This window comes from Cystoisospora suis (assembly GCF_002600585.1).
Source record: "Cystoisospora suis strain Wien I chromosome Unknown contig_859, whole genome shotgun sequence".
NCBI classification, from domain to species: domain Eukaryota; phylum Apicomplexa; class Conoidasida; order Eucoccidiorida; family Sarcocystidae; genus Cystoisospora; species Cystoisospora suis.
In genome coordinates this window covers 1-16,722 of record NW_027153660.1, presented here as the reverse complement: position 1 = coordinate 16,722, position 16,722 = coordinate 1, and the positions used below count along the sequence as shown (strand labels likewise).

Below are 16,722 nucleotides of genomic sequence, written 5' to 3'. Positions count from 1 at the left end.
AACAAGAATGCGCGGGATGTGAGGACGGGTGATAAGGGAGACGGCCACGGCCACGGTGACGGCTGGAGTGTACGGCTTCCGAGGAATAGTTCGCATGGAAAGCAGCTGCAGTACGAAAATTGTGCGATGAACACATTCAGATGTCGCCTTCTCCCCCTGTCGGCCGCGCCACTGCCAGAGTTCCCACTTCCACTTTTGACAAGCTCTCTTTCCAGTAAGTTAAAACTGCTGCGATGCTTTCGGTCTCTGTTTTAAACTGACGCTTTCCTGCAAGGAGCTAGGCTCTCCGTTAAGGATCCGTGGGCTGCTATCTGGAGGGAACAGATACACCTCTTCGAAAACATAGCTCTTGGTTGGCGAGGAAGTGCTGTACGGAGTAAACCGACCAAAAAGCCGAGGCCACTCCGCTGCTGGGTCCGATGGGGCCCGCGAGGATTTGGCAGCTTCATTCCCAAGAAACGCCGAAAAATACATGGACACAATGCGCGCGTACATGTTGTGCGGGATCTGCGAGAACGGGTTGTGTTCAAACAAGGGTTTCTCCGGGTGAAACTGAAAGCCGTAGAAGGGGTACCTGATTGGAAACAGACAGGAGGTACCAAGAAAACCGGTTGCGAGTTCAAGTGGCCTTCCTGGCACCCAGCAGCTCGTCGCTGCACTAGGCCTTTCCGCCAAGGACGACTTCTTTCGCGCCAATACTACGTGCCCTAATAGGAGCACCTTCACAGCACCAGCGGGGCCGCACTCCAGGCACCCACGTTGTTCTTTGCGCAGTTGTGGTTCAACTTACTCCGCCGGATACACGATGGCCAGTGTACGAACAACCGACGCGTCTGCCGGGTGTCGGTGTTCTTTCGACCCTTGCTCAGACAGAACCATCATACAGCACTAGCGAATCATGCCTAGCGGCACCGATAGACCACAACAGGCGATTGGTCTTGCCCAAATCTGAGCTCCACAGATACCTCCACTACCTGTCTAGCAGTGGGGCAGGCGACACGGCCAGCAGTTTTCCAGGCCCTCAGAATCGCGACACTAATGGCAAGAAATCACACAAGCACCGTCATGCAATCTGGAAGGAAAGTAAACAAGCAAAGTGTATCTTGTTTTCTCTGGACACACGGTAATGGACACACAGCAACAGGGACAGTTACAGGAACTAGGAAGCAGCGGTGATCCAGCTGGGGCTCGGTCGGCATCCCTCGAGCTGTGCGAACCCGGATTCAACTCTCACCTTCTCGCTTCCACGATCGCAACGATTTCCTCTCTGTCGGCTGAATCTTCCTGTCCGACAAATGAGGTGGCCAGAAGCTTGAACGCTTGAGAAAGCCTCTTGTCTGCCTCGAACTCGGCCCGTGTCATTCTCTTATGGTGATGGAAATAGGACGCATCACGATTCATGAGGAAATCTATTACTGCCCCTGGTCTGACTGCCTCATTTAGAGCTTGCGTATCGTCTTCCATGAAGGGGCATCCGGCTGGGGCTAACGCACGTTCAGTCCCGTCCTCTCGCGGCATGGCGACCTTCCGAGAGTTCCCCTGCCCAATCATCCTATCAATAAACCGAGTCTCCGTTACGGGCCCACCTTGGATGGCCTCTTGATGTTCTTGGACATCAGGGATTTTGATCTGGACGCCTTCTTTCAGCGTTAGTCTGTCACGTGTCATCGCATCCCTCCGCCAGCTCCCGTCCGGAAGAAAGAAAGGGCTCCGATACAACCCGGACTCTCGGCTCGCGCCTCCTGCCAACTCTTCGCGAGACATTGGTTCGTCTCGAGAGAGAAGTTTGGCGCTCTTCAGGTGCAGAAGTCTTCTCGGTAGGCCCTGGTTGCCGCTAGCCTCTTCGACTGAAGGGAGTGGCAACCTTTCTTCGCCCGAGCCGTCCTCTCCTACTCTTCCTGATCCCCTCACAATCCTCAAGTCTCGTTGTGAGGTCTGCTGTACCTGAGTGGCAAGGGGTTCAGCGGACATGCCAGTTTTTCGCTCGGACCCGTGAGACTGTGTAGTTGGACTTGATTTGTTGGATAGAGACGTAGCAGCTGGCTGTGGTTTTTCTCCTGTATTGGCATCAGATGCCGCACCCGTACGGAGAACAGAACTGTTGAAGATGAGAAACGGATCCCGAGAAGGAAACCCAGGGTTCCCGAAAAGACGTGACGAGTACGCATTTTCTTGGAGTGACAGACGCCGGGTTCGATCGAGGTTCCGGTAGTCGTCAACAGAGAAGTAGTCAAAGCGCCCGCTTGCCCACGTGAGCATTGACTCGAAACCCAAGCAGATGGCCATGATGGGAAAATAGCGACCTGAGTCGTTTGCCTAACGCATGGAGAGAAGGACGCCATTCACAGACCTCAGAACGGGCAAAGTAATCTGCCGAGCTCAGCACGGCTTCTCGACAAACTATCGAGTCACCTGCCCAATAGCTGTGAAAAGCTGGTGTTTCAAACTGGCACCAACTACGTGTTCCGTGCAGTGGCGCTACTGCTTGATCCGAAGAGATCCGGACCTTCTCCCCGGCGCACGTGACCACCTCGTTGACGCACCTGACAGCAGAGCCAATAACGATCGCTGCGTGCGCAGGGAAGCATTCTGACGACCAAACAGCGTTGAGCAGGCTCGCAGTGTTTTCATGTCAAAAAGCTTGAACACAAGCAGAAAAACAGATGTCAAATGCACTGTACTTTCACAGCCCGACTGCCAGATTACAACCGTATTCCCTTCTGAGGAAGAACGCCAAACCTTGGTGGTGGCGCCAAGAAAGTGAGGAGCGCATTTCGTCTGCCCTACCTCCACGGCCCATTCGAAGAAAAGCCTGGTGGCTCTGGAAAAGGCTGCATCCGCGGTGTCTATAGCCGCTTCACCACCGGGAAGAATTAAAGCATCAATTGAATCAAAAATTCCTCTATACTCCTGCTCCGATGCATACGCCGGTACCGGCATCGCCTGGTGACAACACAGACGCGCAAGCCCATGCCACCAACCCTGATTCTTTAGAAAAAAATTAAAAAAGACCTACGGCGTTTTGGACCCTATTTCTCCCTTTTCTTTTACTTTCTCTCGTTTCCCGACTGAAAAGTACTGATAAGCACATATCATCACGCTCTACTTCCTCCCCTCTTTTTCAGGCGTCTACATAAGCAACAGTGACTGCGCCGTCCAGTATTCGGGTTACCTTGTAAGGAAACGCCGCGCTGTAGTGCCCTAATCGTGTGGGCACTAGCCGGGGACCCCCTGACTGTGCCCGTACATCCGGGGTGACTTATCCCTACCCCCTTTCCCTGACAGTCACACTTCCTCCGAGAGAGGTTCGAGGCCTATGAGAAAGAGTGCCAAAGAGTCGCAGTCAAGAAACGTACCAGTCGACACATGTCGATCCAGCGATGCACCTTCTAAGCGCCTGAAGCAGTGCAGTTCCACGAGAAATCATACTCCACCCAACCATCTAACATCTGAAGAAAAGATGACCCGACGCACCTTGCTGCCACTAGCCTGGATGAATTTAACGTAAGAAGCCGCAATATACGACGGTCCGCCTTCCTCCGGCAACATTCCTCCTTCCTCCTCTACCCACGCCCTCAACTCCGGCGAATCTGGCCCCGTGACGAACGGAAGGACGGGACCCTGCGCGAGAACTGTGAGAGTTCATGTTAGAACACACACACGCCAGCATGGTATCAGGGGAAGGTGCCCTAACTGTTTTACTCTCAGAGCGGAGTACCGCCTTCAGATTGCTACCTAGTTGCACACGATAGGGCACGCGGGACCAACTCAAGCGTCCGTGAGTGTGTCCTGATCGTGAACCGCTTCTTTATATGCGTTGCCCACTCGAGAACCTTTTGACCAGGGTGTCGGGAGGGCCCAGCGTGGGGGCGGAGCAGACTGCTCGACGCGAGCGAGAGAGCTGCACGTCCGATGCATGGCATAAGGACTGACAGCATTGTGTCCTACTTACGACAGTCGCGTAGGTCTATCCAGGAATCACTTCAACACCGCCCACACACCATTCCTGGTACCCGGCTGCGATGCAATCACCATGCTGGGTGGCGAAGACGATCATCATGGCTTGGAACCGTGTTCTCTTCGAACTGTACATCTATTTGGAAATAGTGTTACTCACCTCCAATCACAGCTGCCCGTGACCTCGCCTTTGCATCTGGTGCCAGGGGCTCATTCAACTGCTGAATAGTGCACTTCTCCCTGTCAGCGGCGGCTGCACACAACTCCCTGGCTCGAGATGCCGAGATCCAGTCCGAAACCCGATGGTAATTTGGAGTGCCGCGCCCACTGGCGTCTCCAGAGAACTGCTCGTTCAGTGTGTCTCTCCTTTGTGACGCCGTTTCTGCCAAAACGTGCGCGGTAGCCGCAACGAATCTCGGACCCGACCCAGATAGTGGTAACTTCCTTGCCGAGATCGCAACCGCCAAGCCCACAAGCAGAGATACCAAACGCATCCCTCCCAAGCAGCCACTCGGACTACTCATGATGGTTTTCTGGAATGTCCCGGTGGACGCCATTGTTGGCGAAGTGAGGGACTAGTGTCGGGTGTCACACTAACCCACACGCGCCCGCGAGGCAATGGCAAAGCATCGTCCACTGCAGTCAGCGTAACTTCCGGTAGCATCAGTTGAAAACACAAGAGACTCGAACGCGGCGCTTTATGTCGAGAGAGAGTCAGTTCCTCTCTTGCCGACGGAATAGACAGCGAGACGGGGAAAAAGGAGCGACGCAAATTTTGTCTGTTCTTTCACTTCTGTCAGGTAACTGAAACGATAACCTAAGGGTGCCCCGGAAGCAGACTGGCGACCGCTTAGCTGGTAGAGTCACCAAGTACGCAGGAGAATGCGGGCTTGGCATAGGCCTTGGTCGCTGCAGCCCCAAGAAATCTGTGACGCGACCAATTACGGATTTCCGGCGAAAAGAATTTCTTGCCAGCCGGAGAGACACATGGCAGAACACGACTCCAAAACGCCGAAACGCGGCACTCGCAATCTCAAGCGACGGTTCTTTGCGGATAGCCTTCGATCTACGCAATCTCGTAGCTAAACCCACTTGGCACAGGTAGCTACTCGCGTTCTGACACTCAACCCTCGCGCCTGCCAATGACGGGTAACGTGACGACACACGCTCGGAAGCGGTGTTGCTTCAGGAACGGCAGTGCAAATCCAAAGAGTCCATCGCACACGTCGGAAAAAACCATCTTCTAGTAACATTTCATAGCACAACTTTCTTTCGTTTAAGAGACAGGTGTGAGACTCCAAGACTTCACCTCCCATCGCTGCACCGGCTCTGTCTACTGCTACCGGTTCCTTCTGGTGCTGTACGCATGCCGGTCAGTCTCGATGGCGCCGGCACGCGCAGCACTTGCCGAACAGGCCACATGCTTCCCGCTCTTTCCAGTCACTGTCAGTTCTCTCCCGTCGTTGAAACGACCATGGCTCGAGTTGGACTGACGGCACGAGGGGACGCCTGGACGGGGGTACGAAGGGCGCAAGGTGTTGCGCCCTGTGCAACTCCTACTGAACGCGATTGGACTAGCCGCGCCCCGTTTTGTCAGCTTCAAAGTGGCCGCGGCCGACCTTTCACCGGCTGCCTGAGGTGTTCGCTGGGCCACTTTCCCTTCGTGGCAATTTCAGCACCTGTAGGTGTTGACAGCTTGTCCTCTGATCGGCACGTCGGACCAGCGAAGAGCGAGCAGTCTCGCTTGCTGCCGCGGCAGTGCGCGGTTTCGCAAGGTACCAGTGACACAATGGAAGACAGAAAGGAGATAGCGGACCAGTTACTGAGTCATGAGAGTCCGGCAACAACGGATGTCAAGCAGGCTGCGAAGGGCCTCTTGTAGAATTTCCCACCCGGCAGCGCGGGCGGTTCGGGCAGAAGTTATCAGTCCTTGTAAAAGCGCTCTCCGCGCGGACGCAGACTGGGCGGGCACTCCTCTGATGGCTAAAGTGACAGCTAAAGCAGAGTACTGCTGCTCCATTCTTTGTAGAGGCGCATTCCTACGGTTATTGGGCTGAAGTTATGTCATGGAAAAGATGAACCCTGCGGGTACACGGCAAATTATTGCGTGCTACCCTAGCTTTACCCGCGCCCGAGACTGCTTCACTTGCATGCAGCGCCGTTCCATAGAAAGGTAGAACGACCGGTTTTTTTCGTTACAGAAGCTTGGTTGGAACTCTCCGTGGTGTCCGGGTGTTGCGGTGCGGAGAGTACGGACTACCGGGGTCTCCCACCAGGAATCCCTTGGAGTGCTCGTCTAATCTGCTTCGTGTAATGGTACCTCTTCTGTTTTTTCGATGGAGTAACCCGGCCCTGCAGATGTTGCAAAACTCGCCGAGCCTCTCCGCAACCCCGTGGACTGCATCTGTTTTGTTTCCGGCCGGTCAGTTTGCATGTAACTTCACCCCCTCGCTGCCAGCATTCCTAGTTTGGAAACATTTGAACTGGTCGGGGCTTTTTTCCCGGCTAGTTCACTCTCGGCTGGAGTGGCCTCTTATTTGCTAGGAGGGAGGTGTTGTCTACCCAGCGTCTCTGCTTCTGCTGAGCCACGCAACTTCCCAGCTTTCTGCGGCGCCCGGGTAGAAGTCACCCTGCGATATCCCGAAGCTCACAGCCAGAGACGGTGGAGCACGTTGGCTCCAGTTCGGCCAACAGCTTGTTTGTCTTCCGTTTACAGTTTTCTTCTCACTGTCCTAATCCCTGCAAGGCTTTCCAGGCGATCTGCACACACCATAGAACTGCGCTGCTATCTTCGTGGATATTCTCCGCGGGTGCTGCCGAGTATTCAGGAGCGCAGTCTTCGTGACAAAAGCGTGGGGTAGTTGGGCGGCGTCGAGGGGTGTGTGCCACTCGTCCGTAGAGACTGGCCCGAAACTCCAACGCGGCTCAACTGGATAATTGCGTCTGAGTGCTTTCTGACTTCAGTCATTTGGTTCGGCCGGCGTTTGCAAGGTGCGTTGTCCCTGTTTGTGTAAGATGCAGCATGTAGTTTACTGGCTCTTTATCCTGTAGTCTTCCGCTCGCTTTCGTCTTCAGTTAAGGGTCAGTTCAGCTATCGCGGCGTTGCTCGTGTCTTCACTTTCACCGCTGCCATCATGTCAGTCCCTCCACCGGCGAAGCGATTCGATGGCGGGAACCCTTCCTACTCAGCGTTTTCAAGCGTCTCATTCTCACCCTCGGTGAATTCTCCAGCGGTCTCGCCCTCTACCACGGCTTCCGCGTCCTCAGTCTCGTTCACGCGTCCGTCTTCATCTTCCGCTACACCGGCGAAGGTGCCGAGCCGCTTACCCAGTATGCCCGCGGGTGGGCCATCCGCTTCGGCTGCTGCAACTTCCGTTGTGTCTTTTCATCAGCCGTCACGAGCTCTCCCTGTGTCAATAGGAGGAGGCGCCCCTTCTCCCACTTCACTCGTTGGGGGCCGGGGGGGTGCAGCAGCGCCGACTTCGCACCCTCGTTTCACTGTTTACGCGTCCACACGGCAAGCCAAGATCTGCCCATATTGTGGCCCGACCCAGAATGGCGCCCAGACGATCGTCTTTGATTCAAGCAGTGGCGACCAGCTTTGCCGGGAGTGTGGCCTAGTCGTAGAGGAGAAGGCACTCAGTGAGGAGCAGGAATGGCGGAACTTCTCAGCAGAGGCAGCTAGCAGCGGGAGAGGGGGAGCGAGTCGGAATCGCGTTGGAGATGCTCTGGACGCGTGGCTCGAAGACGGAGGCATAGGGACGACCATGCTGGTGTCAGGAGCTGGAGGTAGTTTAGGTGGTGGAAAAGCTGCCTCGAATGCGAAGAGGTTACAGCAACTGCATGAAGCGACAACTTCTGGCCTAGGAGCGGGCACCGGTTCGGGAGATCGCCAGCTCAAGGCTGCCTTCAACTACTTGAGACTGATTGGAGAGGCGTTCGCCCTCCGTGACAATGTTCTTGAACGGGCCAAAGAAATCACGAAAGATCTTTTGGTGAGTAAAAATGTCACTCGGAATTCTGCTGCAGAGAATGTGTATACGATTTCTTCCCGTCCGTATCATTCAGCAAAGGGTTTAACCGAACCCTCGGGTGAACTTAGTGAGATAGGTTAGTGTGGCGCACGGAGGAATTTATATGTAATCTGAATCTTTGCCTGCGTGGATAAGATTCCTCACTGACGGAGGCTTGCAACGGTTGTCTGTGAGTACTCATGTATAGTGTCGCATGCTTCCACAGGTGTGAGGACACGCTTTGAAGGGGGCGGACCCGAAGTACATCGGACAGTGTTCATGGGTACACGAAGGCTGTGGTGTTGACAGGAGTGCACTGTTGGGTGCCGGCAGCAACGAAGAAGAGTGAGGACAGTGACCGTGCTGCCGCGAGATCGAAGATTGCGAAATTTGGTTTGTTAAGCGGGACGCAGAAACGTGATGTGACAGGCACCCTCGGGGGCTTTCAAGCAGCTTTTTGTACGTTTTGCGGGGTGGACCTTTCGTAGCGACTACCTCTCGATTCGCTCTTGTCCGGGTCACAATGTGTTGGTAAATTAGTTTCACCTCAATTTTGCTGCCTCGCTCGGGGTGTGCAGAACACATACCTGTATTGGCTAACAGATAAGCACTATGGCACACACGACTGAGGCTGGCCCTTTCCGTGCCTTTCTTTCAGCACGACAAGCTACAGTTCAGATCTCGGAGTAACACCACGACCATGTTAGCCGTAACGTACCTGGCTTGCCGAGAAGCGGGTGTGACCCGGACTGTGAAGGAGCTGGTTCTCTACGATCGTTCCATCTCGGAGAAGGAGCTTGGAAAGGCCATCAATCGCATCAAGAAGGCTCTTCCTCAGAGGGGAGGTGTCAGTAGTGCGGAGTCCGCTACGCAGCTTCTTCCGCGTTACTGCTCAAGGCTGCAGCTCAGCATGCATGTTGCAGACGTAGCAGAACACGTTGCAAAGCGTGCTACTCAAGTCATTATTTCATCTCACAGGTACTTCTTATCTCTGATGATGGAGTTTTGGTCGTGCGTGTATCTAGGGAGAGCAAACCATCCAACCTGTACGAGAGTAGCGCTCTTCTCGAGAGTACCTCACTCTACTGCAGTCAATCATGTAGTAGGCTGCGTAGTCCGTGGAGCACCGAAGCACCGCATTACACGCTCTTTGTCGTCTCTTTTCCCCGTCTGACGTCAGCGGCTCCCTGTTTCTGGTGGCTGTGTTAGCAGAGCAAACTGCCCGAGCCAGTGCTTCAACGTGCTTACTGCATGAAGATCCGCGCGTAGCTACGAGGCGTGAGTAAACAAGTACACCTGATCCCCGCTTGCACCGCACCTGGCAGACAGGTTCGTTGATGATTTGTCGGCGTTAGCATTTCATTTTGACTGCGCTCCTTCTGCCCAACCTGCTTAGAAATGCTGTCTTCTCTGGTTCTGTGCAGGCCGAACTCAGTAGCGGCGGCAGCCATCTGGCTGGTTGTCCAGCTTCTCAGTGCAACTGCTAACCCGAACTTGCCGAAGGCTTCGGAAATTGCAAGCGTAACAGGGGCAGGGGAGCACACTCTGAGATCAATATATAAAGATATGCTAGACGTGGCAGAGCATTTGCTCCCACGGGAATTTCAGCCAACTGTAGAGGGAGGGCTTGAAGGCTTGAGAGCCCGGAACTCTTCCAGGAAACGAAAAGCTGACATCGCTCTTTCTTGAGTTCTTTGTCGTCCGCTGTACAACAGCGCCTTTTTGTGTAGGGTTGCTTCCACGACTTCGTTTTCATCGGCAGTTCCGCTGCCTAGTGCGTCTCAATCTGTTGCTGCTTTCTCACGTTGTTTTCCATCCTGGCTACATTTTGCTGCAACTCTCCTGTGTGCCACCGGTTGTCTTTCGCGTCCGCCTCCAGCTCAGCAGCCCCGGACACAGAGGCAAACGACTCTCTTCAACTAGTTTCGCTCGCAGTTAGGAGAGACCGAATGCGGACAAACATGTAGAGTGGTGCAGTGCTTTTGGTATCGCTTCACGTCCATGGCATGGCACCAGAGAGCCACCAGAGTAGTGTGCGAAGCGCTCCATTCTTCGCATAGAAGCGCCGTGGAGTTTCCCCTCCACGCGTACTCTGGCACAGGCCGCTATTGTGTGGCGCCGTGGTGGAATCGCAGCATCGGAGAAAACGGATATGAGCTGTGCCCTGAGAAGGACGCCGAACAAAATGCCACCCGCTAGCAGAAACCAGTCCGCCGGACTACGCAGGAAGTCCAGTTTGCCATGTCTGGCAGGTATGCCTGCTCTCTGACCCTGCCTTCTAGTGAACTTCAAAGGCTGCAAAAGAGACCAAGCGCTTTGTCCTGCGTGTAGTCACGGATCGCTCCCATGAAAATAACCTGTCTTCCAGTGTGCGGACACTGTCGTGGAGAGGCGTCTTTCGAGAAGGATTGAAACCACTGGCTTACAAATACGCAAGGTTGTTCGCATCCCCCTGACGTGTATGCGCCGCCTCTTGTAACGGACGCGGCGCCCTTGTGGCTTGCAGTGTATCTTTAAATTCTTCTGATCCTCTTCGGGCGCCCCTTTGCTGTGCCGTGCAGTCACCGGATACTCCCGTGTTCTTCGAAGCAAGTGAGCCGTGTGGGCAGGGTCGCTGCCTTACTAGCTATTAGCATCGAAACCACATCCAGTGGTCAGTCTTGAAGGGGTAACGTTTGTCAGTTGAGACGCTCCATCGCATTGGAACTGGGTAAGGCTTTTGGACAACAGTCTCTTGCTAGCCTTCAACCTCAGTAACCCCATGCTCTTCGATTCTGGCCGACAGATACCACCGATGCAACAAGTTGAAAACGTGGCGTTGCCAGCCTTCAACTGACCGTCTGAGCAATCCGATCTGATTATAACAGAGCCGAGTGCCGGCCGGCCATGGCCCTGCTGCGACACCAAGGTGCTTCCCCGTATCCACCCGGTGTCGGTCGCACCCAAGCTACCATCCTCACCCACGCTGAAGCACACACTATATACAGAAAGCGAGCCGGCGCCAACCAGTGGTTTGCACTTGTCTGCCCGGCCCCATCGGAATGCTGAAGAACGGCTCATATTTGCCCACCGCGGACCCCCTTGGGCCGAGTTTAAACTGTCTCCCCCACACGGGATAGTCGAGACTACCCGGAGCAGCAGAAAACTGGAGTTTAGATCCGCGTCTGATACGCGATGTGCTTCCCTCATGTTTCACCGTGCCATGCACCACTTCTCCCCGTCCTTGACGTCTTGCCGAGGAGCGGAGCAGTTAGAGCAGTGCATGGATGTCGCTGGCCTGTAGAGATGACTGCAACCCCGCAGCGTTCACACTCTACACAGCCTCCCCAGAGTAGGATCTGCGGACAAAAGTGGTTTGAGTAAAGCATGGCCTGAAAGTGCTCGGCGATTCAGTACGGCAAAGACACTCCCGGCACAGCTCGCGGGACAACTGCATAGACACAGCGAGAGGGCAGAGAAATTCGGACTGTCAGCGCCAAACTCCTGTGCATTGGACAAGGCTCCCATTGCAAGTTAACGCGCTTCGGTTGCCAGTACCGCGCGGGGACTACAAGGAGCAACCGACAGTCCAATGCACCCTTTAGACGGATAGCCGGGCTCCACAAAGCAGAAAATTACCAGACTGAAAGTTGAGCTCACCGCTCACCTCCCGACGGCAGAGGAAAAGCAGGGAGGCTAACAAGCAAACTCGCTGATTGATGCTGACCCTACTGCCACTCATAGGTATAAATTACCAGTTGTTGTCAACCTTTCTTTTCTTTTGACCTGCGTCTGAATGCGCCTGGACCGACAACTCGACCCAGGGTATCACCGTCCGGATCGGGCCCACCACAAACGCCCACCGGACCACCCCGCGCCTCTGCACTGCACTCGGAGATACAAACTCGCACAGAAAAGATCCACAGAACCGATCCCCAGAGCTACGGACACCGCGGGAACCGCTGTCATCTGCGAGACTCGTACTCGCTGACGGGTTTTCGGCGGGGCTCCGCACGGACACTCCCGCTGCACCGAGCCGTGATCTGTACCGTGACAATGTGTGTGCACCCGCCGCTCCCCCTTCGTGTCTCTTCGCACGAGAATCATCTGCAACACAATCCCCCTGCTGCGACATATGTCCGTGCCCGATTTTGTTCGCTGCATCTCCCCGAAAAATTGCATCAGATGTCCACGAGAGAAGCCCAACCCACCTCCAAGCACAAAAAAAAACTCCGTCAGCTCCCCTGTGACCCACAACACCCGATGTGCTGACCCTCCCAAACAGGCTTGGTCAGAGACAAAACCTACGACATTCTGGAAGGCGGGCCTAAAATGAAGCACTGGTCAACAAAATATCCAGTAACCACGAAGACTGACGGACACCGCGTGTGAATTCACTGCAGTTGTCTGCCTGTGTGGCAGAGAGCGTTCGAAGCCCAACCGTGCCTCCGTCCCTTGGGAGAGCTAGACTCTGAGTCTTCAAATCACCTCAACGACACACCTCTACTCCGGAATGCGATGCAACGGGTACCGCCAAAGCCAAAATATTACCTCTGAGGGACAGGAAGCCACCGGAAGCTCTACAATGAAGTACGCACCCCGACGGAAGACTTTCTCAACCCTAAACGCAGTCACACTGTCCGAGAAAACACATGGATGTTTTCTGCGTATATCCGTAGACGCTACGCAAATCCGTAAGTGGCTGGTAGTGTGCCGTTGTCAAAAGAGAAAAGTGCCTGTCTTGGATGCAAACCCATCACTCCTAAGCAGTTGTCTTGCGGTACGCAAGGGCCGCGTACAAACCCGCGGCGATGCCGACTTGAAGGGATATGACGGCGACCGGAGAGATAATTTCCTTCTCGCTGGATCGCACCACGCTATTGCAGGCACGAACAATACCCACAGTACTCACCCACCCTTGAGTTGTGGCGAGGGAAAGGATAAGGGTGACGTACCACCAAAAATCATTCAAAACAGGAATACCCTCGAGGCTATACCCCAGGAAAAATGGGACGTAGAAGACTAGCCGGGCGAAAACAAGGATCAGCAGCCCACGTTTACCTAAAACCAAACAACCAAGATGTCGCGGAGATAACGCAGAGACATCGACCAAGCACCTTCCGATGATATCCCCGACAGAAAAGAGACCAATAAGAAGCAGCAAACGGCACGGTACTGACTGATTATAATTCCACCGCAAAGGACCCACTGCTGGAAACAAATTCATGGTGATGAAAAAGCTAAAAAATATGCACAGAATAAAAATCCAGCTGTCTCGGGCAATCTCACGCCAACCGCGCGACGGCAAGTCGTCCTCCGGCAAGTCAGGTTCTTCATGCACGACCAGGTCAGCCTCTCCTCTCTCTGCACTCGCCCCTGCCACATTTTGCCTGTTCTGCGGTGTTTCTTCTGTTCCCATACCAGTGATACTGTAGCTAATAGCAGCCCTCTCTTCCGCTGTACCACAGGTACGAAATCCTTCGCTCGCGTGCTTCCTCGGCTTCTGAAGCTCAAGGTACCTTTCCTGTTGGATGGCACGGCGCCGGTGGGCCTGCTCTGCTTTATTCAAGGCGCCAGTGGCAACGGGGGATCGAAGAAACAACCACGAGCCGATAAGAACTGACACGGAGGCTGCAACACATACTGCCATACTTGTCCAGACCATTCCCGATGACCCTGCGACGGTGTTCAGGTCAAAGACCCGATAGCCGAAGAAAACGGTGACCAGAAAAGAGGTTAATCCCGCTACACCCAAGCCTACAGCAGAAGGCAGAAAGAAACGCAGGAAGATAAATCATGACGACGGACAACTGGCGCAATAACGAACAAATGGTAGCAGTGTGATGAGGAGGTGAACAGCTGATCACGAGTGCATACATTGCTGGTTCGTGGCATGAAGCCTACCCCAGCCAAGGTCTAGCGACTGAGTTTGCATCTACGATACAAGGGTAACAGCGCCGGGACCGAAGAGATGCAGCCCACTATTGGCAGACTGAAAAGTTTCGCTCACACTACGAGTCTCTGCGAGCTACTCATTGGGACCTGTCGTACTGCTGCCGAGGGACGCGTCAGGGGAACCCAACTGAACAACCCTTTCCTTCTGTTCGGACGTGATACTTTCCCCTGGTTCGCGGAACCTTGTCCATTCACTAGATACGTGTATCACTAAACTGTATCATCTTCCGAAATGATGAACGTACGCTTGCCAAATAGACATGCTCCCGGTGCAGTGACATGCTAAGCTGTGTATAGCACTCGTTCAGTCGGCGCATACAGCCCTAATTCCACAATTGTGCGGCGGCCTCACCTACAGATACAAGACCAACACAGTTTCTCGGCATGACGGAACCAATGCTGAACGCACAACTCTGTTGGCTGCCACTCGCCAGTCCGAAGAAGAAAGTGCCCACATGAGCCGATGCGACTCGACCAGTAACTGTAGGAAGGCACGTTAGAGCGGCGGCAAATAAGATGGCAGTGACAGCCATTACCGCGGGTAAAACAACGAGATTCCAGGGCTTCATGGCCAGTCTGGACTTCAGCAAAACAACCTGTACGCTCAGGGCTCCGCACTGAAAACAGGCGAGCAGCGTGTTCTCCCGCTCATCTCCATCAAAGAATGCAGTGGAGATGTACGAGGCCAAAGACAGCACGAAGTTCCATGGCAGCAGCGATGATATCCCAAGAAAGAAAAAGTAGACAGCAGCTGCCATGGGGAAAGACGCCTGCTCTTCACCACTGTCTGGATCTCCCACAGCACGCACCTGGCAGCCTTGAACGGAGGATACCGCTTGGCACACGTCAGAAAAAGAGGATTTCTGGTGCAACGGAGGCGTACGTGTCTCCGCAAGAGATATTGAAACCGCCTCACTTCCAGGCTCTGCAAAAGACACTGGATGCCGCAGCTTCTGATCGGCTCCCTTGCCATCTACTGGCTCTGCAGGAATCTTCGACGCAGCCTCGATTCCATTGTCTCTTTCGGAAGCGTCGGGTCCCATCTTCTTCCGGCCTACCCCTTCCAGTTAGGCTACCGTGTCACTATTCTCTGCTGTATCAAACTAGATCCTGACCGCCGAGCGCAGAACATCAGGGCCCGGCGACTCTACTCCTCGGCGGGGGTTTGCGACCGTAACTCCGGCCTGTCAGCTTCGGAAAAACCCCCAGACCTCAAAACGTCACGTTAAAAAGTGCGGGGGCAACTGGAGGCGAGACGCCGGAGTATTCGCTTGGGCCTCTGAATCAACATACGACTACGGACCAGAACAGCTGCCTGTGAATCATTTTACGTAAGGGCCTTTCTGAAATCATCCAGGAACTGCAATCGTGAATCTCGACAGATCGGGGGGGAAACAGGCCAAGAAAGAAGCGGAGCCCCAACCGGGTGACAAAGAGAAACAGCTGCACGAAGCAATCGGACGCGGGGCGTGCTGCGTTTGACCTAGAACGGCGACTTGCTCATCGCAGAAGCCTATCAGAGGTAGCTTGGCTGGACTGGCGGACCTCCCATCCCTGCGCCCCTATGTGCGAAGCCGGCGTTCCTGGCCAGGCGGGTCCCGCTGTCAGAAGCGTATCGATGCTACGTCCCATCTTTTGCTGTACTGGCACTCGTGCCTCAGGCTTTGACTGCCCTTAACGTTGCTCAGTTTCGCTTCTGAATATCAACAGGAAAACGCCAAAGACGCAACTTCTGAAGTTCTGTCAGCAGCGTCACTAGGTGTCCTGGCGTTCGCTGTACGGCGACCCGCGGCAATCGATACTGAAGGTTCGCCAGCGCTTTCAATATCGACAGCGGCTTGCCCTCACGGTGTGACAGTACAGAAACACTTCCATTGTAGAGGAGCGAACATACCGACTGAGTCGGTAATTCGTGCGGCTGGGGACGTTCGGACTCCTGCGTGCGCTCTCGGAAATCCCTGGCTCCCACTAGACTGTGCAGCTCAGCTCTTCAGTCAGAGCTGAGCCACTGCTAGCACTGTTTCCACGCTGTTCTCTAACTGGCAGAATAACTATTTCCCCTTGGTCCTTTGCTTGACCAGGGCAGCTCAGCTCCCGTCGCAGAATATAAGGGATGCCGCAATATCTCAAGAAGTCTCTAACTGGTCCTCTCACGGAGGCACAACGCGCATCACAGTTACGTCGAGCACCGTGAAATCCTTCGCAGGGTGGCGCGAGTTTTCGCTCTCCCAACCCGTGACCTCGTAGCAGCGGGGTTGACAGCATGCGGGGGTCACCAGCTTGCTGTACCTCGTGCTTGTGAATTCGGCCGTAGTTTTTCTTTTGCGCCCCCTGTGCTTTGACCAAATTGTCTTTGCTAATGGTAGCCGTGCTGCTGCCATTTGTAGGGCGTTGTTGAGGCTTGCTTTCTCGCTCTGCGGCAACTCCGGGAAGTCGTCCAGCGACTCGACACACAGGGAAAACTGGACTAGCCCGTGTGGACTCACGCACGGCACTGTTGTAAGCAAACGCGCCGTCGCTAGATACGAAACCCACTCTTCCGGAGCATTACCTACGTATCCACGCAGCATCTCGATGAGTGTACGAATGGTTCTCTCCTCTGGCCGCACGTTTGAGGATAAGCTGACGTTGAGAGCAACCTGAGAATTTCCAACTGTTCGCAGAAGGACCCCCAGAATGCGCTCACGAATTTCGGGTCTCTGTCAGATACAATGAAGGTGGAGAAGCCGTATAAGCACCAGACACTGTCCTAAAACAGCCCTGCGATCTCCTCCGGCGTGACAGTGGAATGCAAAGTTTTTACATTTGTTCCATTTAC

The 16,722-nt window shown here is 54.4% G+C and overlaps 3 protein-coding genes across 3 annotated transcripts; 1 reads left to right on the top strand and 2 right to left on the bottom strand.

The window, feature by feature from the left end:
* Positions 1-6,011, bottom strand: CSUI_002057 (gamma-glutamyl hydrolase). Its single transcript, XM_068062259.1, has 5 exons — positions 4,118-6,011; positions 3,475-3,632; positions 2,788-2,943; positions 1,235-2,316; positions 1-574 (listed from the first exon to the last, which is right to left on the bottom strand). The coding sequence occupies exons 1-5, from the start codon at positions 4,512-4,514 to the stop codon at positions 220-222; spliced, it is 2,148 nt and encodes a 715-aa protein (XP_067925767.1). The 5' UTR covers positions 4,515-6,011; the 3' UTR covers positions 1-219.
* On the top strand, positions 5,427-10,683 carry CSUI_002056 (transcription initiation factor). Its single transcript, XM_068062258.1, has 3 exons — positions 5,427-7,952; positions 8,629-8,948; positions 9,395-10,683. The coding sequence occupies exons 1-3, from the start codon at positions 7,092-7,094 to the stop codon at positions 9,657-9,659; spliced, it is 1,446 nt and encodes a 481-aa protein (XP_067925766.1). The 5' UTR covers positions 5,427-7,091; the 3' UTR covers positions 9,660-10,683.
* Positions 10,623-15,598, bottom strand: CSUI_002055 (nucleoside transporter protein). The gene is made up of 2 exons (XM_068062257.1): positions 14,257-15,598; positions 10,623-13,706 (listed from the first exon to the last, which is right to left on the bottom strand). The coding sequence occupies exons 1-2, from the start codon at positions 14,945-14,947 to the stop codon at positions 12,712-12,714; spliced, it is 1,686 nt and encodes a 561-aa protein (XP_067925765.1). The 5' UTR covers positions 14,948-15,598; the 3' UTR covers positions 10,623-12,711.
* Between the last annotated feature and the right edge of the window lie 1,124 nt (positions 15,599-16,722).